The sequence below is a fragment of the Myotis brandtii genome, unplaced genomic scaffold, assembly GCF_000412655.1.
Source record: "Myotis brandtii unplaced genomic scaffold, ASM41265v1 scaffold760, whole genome shotgun sequence".
In the NCBI taxonomy this organism is placed as follows: Eukaryota; Metazoa; Chordata; class Mammalia; order Chiroptera; family Vespertilionidae; genus Myotis; species Myotis brandtii.
Window position 1 is genome coordinate 494,402 of NW_005371038.1, and position 11,511 is coordinate 505,912.

The 11,511-nt window shown below is 55.7% G+C and overlaps 1 protein-coding gene across 1 annotated transcript; it reads left to right on the top strand.

Moving 5' to 3' along the window:
* The first annotated feature begins 2,259 nt into the window (after nt 1–2,259).
* Nucleotides 2,260–4,351, top strand: S1PR3 (sphingosine-1-phosphate receptor 3). Its single transcript, XM_005883079.2, has 2 exons — nt 2,260–2,606; nt 2,964–4,351. Exon 2 carries the CDS (start codon nt 3,092–3,094, stop codon nt 4,223–4,225), a length of 1,134 nt encoding a protein of 377 aa, XP_005883141.1. The 5' UTR covers nt 2,260–2,606; nt 2,964–3,091; the 3' UTR covers nt 4,226–4,351.
* The last annotated feature ends 7,160 nt before the right edge of the window (nt 4,352–11,511 follow it).

Genomic DNA, 11,511 nt, shown 5'->3' on the forward strand with positions numbered 1-11,511 from the left:
ACCCCCAACAGCTGCTTCCTGCTGGGCTCCTTCATGTGAAGGTCAGCCACAGGCTGTACTAAGGGATGAGAAGCCCAGACAGTGGTCCCATTTGGGAGGGGCTTGGGGCCCCAAGAGGCCAACCTCAGGGGCGCTGGGTTGGGACCCGTTTCTGGGGTGAGGTAGCTGGCCTCCCACAAGATGCCGTTGAGCAGGCACAGCAATGTCCAGACGCATATAAAATCAGGCTGGCCCTTAGCCGGCACTCAACTCTCAGGCTGGGTCTACTCTCTAATGTTGATAATCCAAAGAAAATATGCTTTTAAATTCCAAAGACAACTGGATGTCTTCCAATTACACAAAATGTGGAGACTCACATTTAACCAAAAAGTGTTCTTGAAAAAATATGCTCCTAGCCCTGGCCTGTGGGCTCAGCTGGTTGTCCCAGGCACCGGGGGTTGCCAGTTCGATTCCTGGTCAGGGCACATGCGCTGTGGGCTCAATCCCCGGCCTGGGGCATGGAGGAGGCAGCCGATGGATTTTAGGCTCTCACATCGATGTTTCTCTCTCCTTTCCCCTTCCTCTCTCTCTGAAAACCAGTCAACAGTTTCTCCTCCCTGCCCTGGTGCTGGGCCTTTCCCATGAACAAGGACCTCTATTGGTGGTGTCCTTGGCGGCACCTTCCTCCGTGCGGGCCACGTGAGCGCTCACTCAGGGGTGCCCTTGGGGCCGAGTTCTCCTGGTCTTGGGCTCCAGCGAGGGGGCGTGGGACGCCACGTTCACTGCTCACAGATAAAGAGAAGCCGTGAAGAGGGTGCACACATTGTTGGGCGCCCCTGAACGTGCCAGGTGCTGTGGGGGACGCTGTGAGCTTCAGAATGCCATTGAGGATCAGGTCAGGCCCTACAGGCAGAGGGCTCGGAGCCTGCCAGCTGCTACCATTTCTACTTTTAAAAACACAGCTTGGGATTTGTTTTAAAAAGTGGTGCACAGCCTCAGAAAAAAGTCAGCACGGGCTGGGCTGATTCTAGAAAATGCCACACCAGGGAGCATTTGACTCAGGCTTGAAGGACTGACAAGATTTAAGTGAAAATGAGGGAGGGACAGGAAAGGAGGTGACACCAGGTGACTTGCCCTGTTAACTCTGGAAGAAGCAATACAGGTCTGTTGTCCAATGGGGGCGGAGTTCCAGGGCTTGGGGCACTGGGCAGTCTTGCCTTCTGCCCAAGGCAGCAAGGCCCCTGGCCTGAGTGGGCCACGGCCAGGGAGGCAGCCTGGGCTGCTGAGCAACGGAGGAGACTCGCCCGGGCCCCCTGCAGGCCCCACTGCTAGTCCAGCCACAGAGCTGCCCACGGTCCCCTTTTGAAGTTAGGAGAGGTTTCCGCCACACTTGGCCTTCAAGCTGACCTCCAAGTCCTCCGTGGCCTTAGCTGTCATGGAGGGGCCAGGGAAGGGCCAGGGGCAGTTCCAGGCTGAGCGCAGGCAGCAGCTCGGGTGCCAGGACCTGCAGGGTTTCCAGAACAAGCAGCAGTGAGGCTCCTGGACACTGGGGAAACCCAGGAAGACACAGTGGGGCCCCTGTGCCCGGGCTCAGAGGACAAGGTCTCCCAGGCCAACGAAGGGCGGGAGGGAGGGCCTGAAGTATTTGCAGGGCCCTGGGACCAGCACCTGAGGGCGGGAAAGCAGTTACCTGGAGGGTCCCATGGGCAGGGCGCCCTGTTGGGGTCTCCTCTGCTTCCCCCTCACAACAGCTGCCCACGCTGATCCCTGTGTCCTTCCAGGCGCCAAGGCCTGTCTGGGCCTGAGATGAGCTCAGTGGGTAGGTGAGGCCTTCAGAGCCCATCACACCCCAAAATGCCGAGCCCCATGTCATTTGCCCTCAATCCAAATCTAAGGTTGTGAATTAAATGTTAAAAAGTACAAAAAAACTTCACCGAATACACACGGTGGGCTGTTTTAGATTAACGCCATCTGATCTTAGTTACGCATTTATTTTTCAAATAACTTAAAGGTAAAGTCAGTGAGTCCACTGAAAGCCCTTTCTTCCTTGGTAGCTGGGTCCCCCTGGACATCCCAGGAGGCCGCAGGCCGGGTGGGGAGTGTCCAGGTCGGTGGGGGAGGCATTAAAATCCAGGGCCACCCAGGGCCTGGCTCGTGGGCTCACCACCTTCACTGTCTCACTAGTCTCCCAAGTTGGTTGTGTCTTTGGGCTCTCGTGCACTGATTTGATTTAGTTTGGGCGGGGCGTGGGGTGGGTGGGGTAGTTAGTTACAGCTGCTATTCAGGCCTTTGAATTTTAAGTCAAACTCCAAGTCCGCGTGCTTGGCCTTGCTTTCTCTTTCTCCCTTTAAGCTCAGTGGAAGTTGACTCCACTTTGACAGGTGTGTATTCCTCCCTCCCCAGCTCCACGCTCAGCTGCTCGCCAGCGAAGCGGCTTCGAGTTCTCACGCCGTCCTTCCCTAGGGGCAGCGTGGTCTGAGGTCAGGGCTCTGGGCCCTGCAGACCTAAGGGCCATCAGGATCTGGCTTCTGTCCTGGGCCCTGCTGGGCTCCAGGGAAGGCAGTCGGGCAGTGTGGGCTGTCCTGTGATGTCACTCTAAGACTCACCAGAGAGCTCTCAGAAACCAGGTGGGCACCTTCCCTCGTCCGTCCTATTTTTTTCGGCCTCAGACACTCCTCAGCTTCTGCTAACGGAGAACAATGGCGTGCCCGCTCCCGTGCAGTGGGTGGGGGTTAACCGATAGCATTTCCAGAGGGAAGTTCTCTTCAGGTCTGTGCATGAGCAGGGCTCCTCCCTGAACGCCCTTCCTGGCAACAAGACACCAAGCGCTCCCCAGCCCTCCGCCATCACCGGGAACTTGGCCTGTGTTGAGAGGCCCTCTCTGAGCCCCTAGGCCCAGCTGTCCCAGTGCTTCAGCATTTGTGGTGCCTTCCTCCAGCTTTGCTGCCACCCTTGCACTGGGCCCCTCCTTTTTCTGTTTGCAGGAGCCCATTCCCAACGCCCCAGCAGGTGTCTGGCCAGGATCACTCCCGAAGCCTGAGCTGGTCTTTGCTAGAAATGGACGTTCCTGAGGCGCCCTCTGGTGGATCTGACGGTCTGTAAATTCCAAGTGATGTCCAGGGTCCTCACGCCGCGGCCCAACCCCTCCCCGGGAAACGGGACTCTGTACGAACATTACAACTACGTGGGCAAGCTGGCCGGCCGGCTGACGGACGCCCCCGAGGGCAGCGCGCTCACCACCGTGCTGTTCCTGGTCATCTGCAGCTTCATCGTCCTGGAGAACCTGATGGTTCTGATTGCCATCTGGAAAAACAAGAAACTTCACAACCGCATGTACTTCTTCATCAGCAACCTGGCTCTCTGCGACCTGCTGGCTGGCATCGCCTACAAGGTCAACATCCTGATGTCAGGCAAGAGGACGCTGAGCCTGTCTCCCACGGTCTGGTTCCTGCGAGAAGGCAGCATGTTCGTGGCCCTCGGGGCATCCACCTGCAGCTTACTGGCCATCGCCATCGAGCGGCACCTGACCATGATCAAAATGAGGCCGTACAATGCCAACAAGAAGCACCGAGTCTTCCTTCTCATCGGGATGTGCTGGCTCATCGCGCTCTCGCTGGGAGCCCTGCCCATCCTGGGCTGGAACTGCCTGCAAAACCTCCCCGACTGCTCCACCATCCTGCCCCTCTATTCCAAGAAGTACATCGCGTTCTGCATTAGCATCTTCACCGCCATCCTGGTGGCCATCGTGATCCTGTACGCGCGCATCTACTGCCTGGTGAAGTCCAGCAGCCGCAGGGTGGCCAACCCCCAGCACTCGGAGCGGTCCATGGCCCTGCTCCGCACCGTGGTGATCGTGGTGAGTGTGTTCATCGCCTGTTGGTCCCCACTCTTCATCCTCTTCCTCGTCGACGTGGCCTGCAAAGTGAAGGAGTGTGCCGTCCTGTTCAAGGACAAGTGGTTCATTGTGCTGGCAGTGCTCAACTCCGCCATGAACCCCGTCATCTACACGCTGGCCAGCAAGGAGATGCGGCGGGCCTTTTTCCGGCTGGTCTGCAACTGCCTGGTCAGGGCCCAGGGCACCCGCTCCTTGCCCATCCAGCTCACTCTCGACCCGAGCAAGAGCAAGTCCAGTGGCAGCAACAGCAGCCCCTCCCCGAAGAGCAAGGAAGACATTACCCAAACGGCCCCCTCACCCTGCATAACTGACAGAAACAAAACCCTGCAGAATGGGCTCCTCTGCAAGTGAGGGCGGGGCTCACGGGGCAGGTCCTCGCATCTCCACGGGAGGAGCAGCACCCAGCCCTGCCGCACCTGCTTATTTTTTAAAAAGTATATTTTTATTGATTTCAGAGAGGAAGGGGGAGGGAGGGAGACAGAAACATCAATGATGAGAAAGAATCATTGATCAGCTGCCTCCTGCACAACCCCCAGTGGGGATCGAGCCTGCAACCCAGGCATGTGCCCTGACCGGGAATGGACCATGACCTCCTGGGTCATAGGTTGACACAACCACTTATATGTAGCAGCCTCGCCAGGGCTTTACCGGAGCTGAGACTCAGAAAATCTGTTTTGCCAACAGCCTGCTGGGTGAGGCTGTCTCTTCAGGCTGGGACTCAAGGGCTCACCAACCCATTTCAGTGTAGACAGTGCTCTTTGTCCGTTTCCAGTCAAAAGCCTTCCAAGGGTACCAAGCTGCACGGGGCTTCACGGGGCCACTGTGGCATGTGCAGAAGCTGCCGCACTCAGTGCAGTTCACAGGTAACACAGACATGTTCTGACCGTGCTGTTAGGACATGACTGGGAACAGGTGACACCAGTCCCAGCCTCAGACAGACGTGAAGTCTGGAGTTGAGCAGGTGTTGATGCCAAAATTCTCAGAAAGCCCTGCCCAAGGCTGTCCCAGAGCGTGGATCTGACCTCACACAGTCCTGACACGTGCCCAGGAGCAGGTCAGTGTTTGAAGGATCCTGGCAAGAACAGCCAAGTTCCCCGAGGACCTGCCTCATGTCCCTGCACAGTGTTAAGGACATCCGGAGCCAAATTAGCCAAATTACATGATTATTCATGGGTTTCCCCAAATCACAAAAAAGTCAACCAAGGTCCTTCAGGAGCCTGAGCCCCAGACCAACTAAGAAAGGCACCTACTCGGAGAAGCCAGGACAGACCCCTGGGCTGCCCCATCAAGTTGCCGGCAGCAGCCACCTGTTGAATGGAAAATTTCTACTGAATTCGGACAGGTTACGAGGCATCGCTTTGATCCTGTGTTAAGTTTGGTTCTGGATCAGGAAAGCACCACGTCAGAACCCCGTGTTGTCACAGCTGAGGAGCTGGGCCAGCCGCGTGTCACCACTTCCGGAAGCTGCCCTGACAGTCACTGTTCCAGCAGCTGCATTGTCAGGGGGCAGACGTGAGCTGGGGGCTGCGCCCTCCTCCAGGAAGTGTACCATCACAACCTTCCTTCCGGCACAGGCCGGCTGTGTCACTGTCTGCCTTACTCGTGCGGCTCGTCCCCAAGGGATTCTACGTGAGCACAGACCAGAGCCGTGTCTGTAGAGCTCTCATAAGCACACGGTTGACATGTTGAGTTCTTTTTTTTATTTTTATTTTATTTTTATTTTTTTTAAATATATTTTATTGATTTTTTACAGAGAGGAAGGGAGAGAGATAGAGAGTCAGAAACATCGATGAGAGAGAAACATCGATCAGCCGCCTCCTGCACATCTCCCACCGGGGATGTGCCCGCAACCAAGGTACATGCCCTTGACCGGAATCGAACCTGGGCTGAGCCAAACCGGTTTTGGCGACATGTTGAGTTCTTGAAAAATCAAAGCAAACAACCTTCAAAAGGATTCTTACTTGGGGAACCTTCATGAAGTTCTAGTTTCGGTGCGAATGTAACCTGAGTAAGATGGAAGGAGTAGTATTAACACGTTAACTTCTCTGCAGAGAAATTGACTCCTGTTTTTCTGACACGAGTTCCTGTCATTAAGGGACATTTCTGTGGTCCTGGGGCATCTCTATGGAGTGACCAGAGACTGTCCTCATGTTATTACTGACGACATACATCCTGTTCCTAAGGAGAGGTTTGTTAGTGGCATTTTTTTGTTACCTTTTTACATCACTGAAAAAGAACTTATTCCTTTACCCTGTAACATGAGAAAACCCAGGGCATTTCTTGCAAAGTTAAGCATTAAGGTACGGGGTTCAGAAAAAAACGCATCAGAGAGCCAAAATGGTGGGCATTCCCTTTCGCTGAGGTCACGGCGTGCCTGTCATGGTTCGAGTTGGTTTGGGGCCCAGGTCTCGGGTGCTAATAATAGTAACACTTTGCACCATAGCCACAACTTCCCTTTGAAATAACACAAGACGTTCAAACAATCTGAATGAAAAGTACTCACAAGAGTAATTGTGTTCATTTGATATGTGCAAAAAATAATCAACTGTAACATGCCATGTGCACTCCTAACTAGCCAGCCCAGAGGTCTGAGTGCTCAGCCACAGACAGCCTGCCCAGAGGTCTCGTTCAGTTAGTAACCTGCGTTACATCCCATGTATGTGTGTTAAAAAATAAAACCAAAAGCCTTTGTGTAAACCGCTGTTGGGAGTCCATGTGGGGGGTGCACGCCGGGGCGACGCCTGGAGGAATGCAAGCTGGGCCTCTCACCTGGTCCCAGTGTGTCTTCAGGAATGAAACCACGCAGAACCCCGAAACCTTCCCACCTATACTTCCCTCTGGTGCATCTTGGGTTCCGTGAAGCCGGGTGCAGCGGGCTGTCCCCATGTTGACAGGCCAGGCTGTTGGAAGGTCAGTAGACTGCCCTTTGACAGAGAAGGCGGTGAGAGCGTGGCAGTCAAGGTGGGGCCAAGAGACGGGATGTTTGGTTCTCTCCATTTGCAAAAGGAGAGAAGAGGTCGGAACTGGCCCTTTCCCAGCTTTCTCCTTTACAAGCGGTAAGTTCGTGTGTGTGTGTGTGTGTGTGTGTGTGTGTGTGTGTGTGTGTGTGTGTGATGTTCTACAGAGAACGAGGCCAGCATTTGGCATGACTAGAATGGTGGCCACAGGCATGAAGAAATCCCCAACACAGCCAAGCACCCGCCTTCTGCCGCCTTTGCTTCTGCGCAGGCCAGTGAGTTGACACAGGCCCCTCAGAATGCGTCTGCCCGGCTGTCGTGCTCACCCACGCCCTTGGCCATGGGCAGGCGTGGCTGTGCTCACGCTGTAGAGACTGGAGAGTGACCGAGAGAACCTGCTTCCGGTGGAAGGGTTTCAAACTCCCTTCCCCTCTGTTGAGGCAACACAAGATCCACCATCCAAACGCGAGACTTTTCATGATGTTCTTTATTGCCCACGGAGTTTACAACGACAGTCATTTAAACAATGGACGAAATAGAAAACAAGGTGCATTTTATAGAAAACTATGTTATCAAGTCCATGCTTTTAAATGGTCTCTCGGAGGGCAAAACCTCAACCCAGTGTTTGAGTGCTAGGTCAGATATCAAAGGGTTTGCCCAGAGTCAGAAATGCACTATTCTGAAAATGAAGGCACGTTTTCTGATAACCAGTGGGAAGTGCAGCATTGCCTGCGTGGGTGGCAACCTCCCTCCTGGGCCAGTGGTGACCCTTGGGGACCAAGCAGCCCCTGCACTGGCCACCCGAGAGGCACAGGGACGTGCCAGGTGCGCGTCAAGGGCTTGCAGCTGGGGCCACGGCATCTCCTGAAGGAGGAATGTGGGTTCTCGGAGGGTGAGGAGGGCATTGAAGCCAATTTCCTTCCCTGTCGCATTGCCAGAGCTCCCAGCTGTCAGCCAAATGACTGTGGCGTTACCCCTGTCGTGGAGCGGAGAGGAGAGAACTTGCATCAGGCTTGTATCCCCACTCTGCGGGCCACGGCAGGAAGTGGTGAGTGGGCAATAAACCCAGACACAGAACTTCACAGGAAAGCTTTTCTGTTTCACAAAAGTTAATGGAAAACCAAACACAACATTTTAAAATAATATTTATCAATATGTATAATTTGTCATCCAAATGCTTTTTTAAAAAGGAAATCTTATTGTTACACATTAAATTTATGTAGAGTTCTTGCCTAATCCTTGGCTTTAAAGATGAACTGTTTAATTCTTGCTTAAATCTGAATACAAAGAACATTCACATAATTTACAATATTTATTCTAGAACAAGTCATAGTCAAAGGAACAGAGAACATTCCATGTGCAATCAACACATAGTTGTCACAGGCAATTCTGTTTTAAGGATGGGTTTTCCCATTATTTTTGGCTTTGTTAATTGTCACTTAACTGAACCACCAAACCTCAGGACCACAGCGGGCCCTCCCACGTGCACACTTTTCTACCTACAGCATCTCGAGGTGACTCAGCCAAACGGGGACTTTGAGATTTCAATTCCCATGTGAGGGAGCCCTGTGTTTAGGGGCCTCAGGGACTCACTTATTTGGGGCCCTGTGGACGCGGGAAGGAAGAGAGAAGTGAGGAAGCTGCCTCACCTGCACCCCGCACCCCTGCCAGCAGCAGCTCGTGCCTGCACAGGGTCCCGCCTCCTCTTGGGCCTTCCTGCCTCCTCTGCCTGCGTGTCTCCTGCCCTTCAGTTGCCAAAGCCTTCAGACCCACCCAGGAGCTCCGGCCGCCACAGTCCTCTTGCCCTTGGCCACAGCCCCATCTAGCTTATCTCACCCACACCCTGTGGTCCTCCTGGGTTTCCTCACAGGCAGGAAGCTCCCCCATCCCGCACGTCTCTATCCCGGGAGCCCAGACAGCGCCTGCCGCGTAGGAACTAGTGTATGGACCAGAGCACGAGAAGGCTGGTTAGACACTGGGAAGTGCCAGGGACGTAGCGGCTGAGGGAGGGCACCGCGCCTCGCCCCCCATGGCAGCTGATGGGTGGGCCTCTGCCACGCCTGGCCTCTCGCAGACACTGCGCACTGATGACCACAGGACGGGCGCCCCTTCTCTCCTTAGGCTCCTCCATCCCCCCATCTGCCCCGGCTGGCCTGCCCGCCCTCGTGTCCCTCTGCCGTTCCCCACCGTGGACCCTGAGGCCCTCCTGTCTGTGTCTGCAGCATCCAGGACCCTCCTCCAGATGTCTGACCCAGGACGCGTCCGTCCCCGGACTCTCAACATTTGTCTCACTGTTTGTCTAGTTGTCCTCATTAGTCAAAATATCAACACCCAGGGAGGAGTCCAAGGTGCGATTTGTACAGTCAGCCTCGTGGGCACATGGACAGACGCACACGCATCATAACAGTGCGGGCGCCTGTGTGTGCAGACACATCACAACTGGCATTCCAAAGTTCTCGTATGACGTTCAGTTTTTCTGGCTGCTATAAAATGAGCCAGTTTTAAAACCGTGCGCTCTGTCGCTTGCAAACGTATACACCCCATTCGAATAAATGGTGGCTGGTCGCTGGCAGTTTATCTTCCAGCAATGGTTGCACGGAGTTCTAACTTATTAACCTCACCCCGGGACCCGGGACATGAAGGAGCATGAAAACACAGGGTGGGCAAAAGTAGGTTTACTGTTGTGAGTACGCAAAACAGTTTATTCTTGTATCATTATTTATTGATTATTGTATTAATTTCCATAGGAACAACTGTAAACCTGCCTTTGCCCCACCCTGTGCAATCACAGAGGAGGGCAGCTGGCAATAAGGGGCATCTGAGGGCTGCAACACACACCTGAGGGTGGTTCTCAGAGTCTACACTGCCCGACAGCTCACTCCCGGTTTATGAGAAATGCAAGTTCTCGGGCCCATCCAGACCTACTGAGCCAGGAGCTCTCGGGAGGGCCCGCGGCTCTGATGCTGAAATCCCTCCTCACGCCTGCTTAGCAGGAAGGCCTGTCCCTGCCAGAGGACTCCCGTGGTGCACAGGCCGCCCTGTGGCTCAGCTCTGAGGTGTGTCCAGTCCTCCGTGCGGTTAGTTATCTGCCTCCCGGGATCTGCCTGATCCTGTGTGTTCTTGTCAGCTTCCTTCCCTCCCCCACCGCTGGGTCACCCCCCGGAGAAACCACAGACACCCAGTTCCTCTCTGAGGGTCTGCTTCGGAAGGCACCCCAATGACACGGAGGCAGGGCAGCATGTCCGTGTGAATGACCTGCGCTTGCTGTTACGCATTTTGGAAAAAAGCTGGATAAATGTGAGCCTGAGGAGGGGGGAACTATGTCCACTTCCATTGGGGCGAGCTTTCCTCTCCAGCCCTGAAGGACCCTAGCGGGTCCTGTGCTCTGTCCTAGATTCAGCCTGTGGCCGCCTCCCGCAGTCTCCTGGCTCCAGTCACTCACTGGAAAATGGGTTCCTCCGGCCGCACCCCCGGGAGCACCCCTGCTCATGGGGAGCAGGACAGCTCCGCAGTTTTCCCGCTGCTCTTTCTGGGGACCCATTTTTTAAGTTTCACTACAGAACCAGAGCATCATTCTGAAACCCAAGGCCAAGATCCGGCTGTGTCCCGCAGCGCCCTACCTGCCGTCTCCCCCAGCTCTCCTCTGCACTCCCACCTCGGCCAGCTCTCCTCTGCACTCCCACCGCGGCCAGCACTTCCGGAGGCGGAGGCCTGTGAGAGGAGCGATGCACATTCTGTGCGGAGCATCTGAGGAAACGACTGTCCTGCCCGCTACACGGAGTCCCCACCCCCACAGGCCCGGGGACCGCACAGCCAGCGGTGCAGGCGGACAGGGCTCAGAAGCGCAGCGACCAGCGTGAGGCCGCAGGGCTCTGCGTGTGCACAGCCCAGGCTGGACGGGGTCCTCTTCGCTGGGACTGCGGTGGGGGAAACCTGGCTGGCCCGCGGGTGGTGGCTGATGAGGGGCACTGGGCAGGGCCACTCGCTTTAACGCAGTCCGGTATGAGGGAGCCATCGAGCACTGACCCCACCTGCAGGGGAAGCTTCATATTAGGAGCGGGGGTTAGGGTGGGGGGTAGGGGGGGAGTGGGTCCTAGGACCCCGGACAGGAATGGGGTCAGAAAACATGTCAACAGTGTCCCGAGCTGGGCCACAGCGTGCTGCGCCGTCACTCCTCCCAGCCTGCCTCCGCCACAGGCCTTGGCCGCACCTGGCTTGTCGCTTTGTCCTCAGTGGGAACATGGGTGGCGACCTTCGCCACAGGAAGTTCTCAGGACACCACATGCGCCCCGTTGGGTTTTTGCCCCTCGACCCCATCACCGAGGCAGCCTGGAACAGAATTGTGCGGAAATGAGACACGGCTCGAGGCTGGGTGCGAACCAGTGCTTTGGCCGCTCAGACAATAATTTCTAAAAAGGCAGACGTGGTGGCTTTAGGCCCCGGATGTGCACCGGCAGTTGTCTCAGTGCCTGTTTATCAGACTGTCCACGGAGCCCCAGGGTCTCCCTGGGAGTCGAGCATCAAAGCTGACAAGCCAGCGGTGCGCGGCTTCGCGGAGGCTGCAGGCCCCCAGCAGGACAGGATGCCATCTGAAGCCATGAGATCCTACCCTAGGGTGGTGCAGGCGGGAGGGGTGGGCTCCAGAGCCACTCCGCACCTGGGCACTGCAGGCCGGCCCGG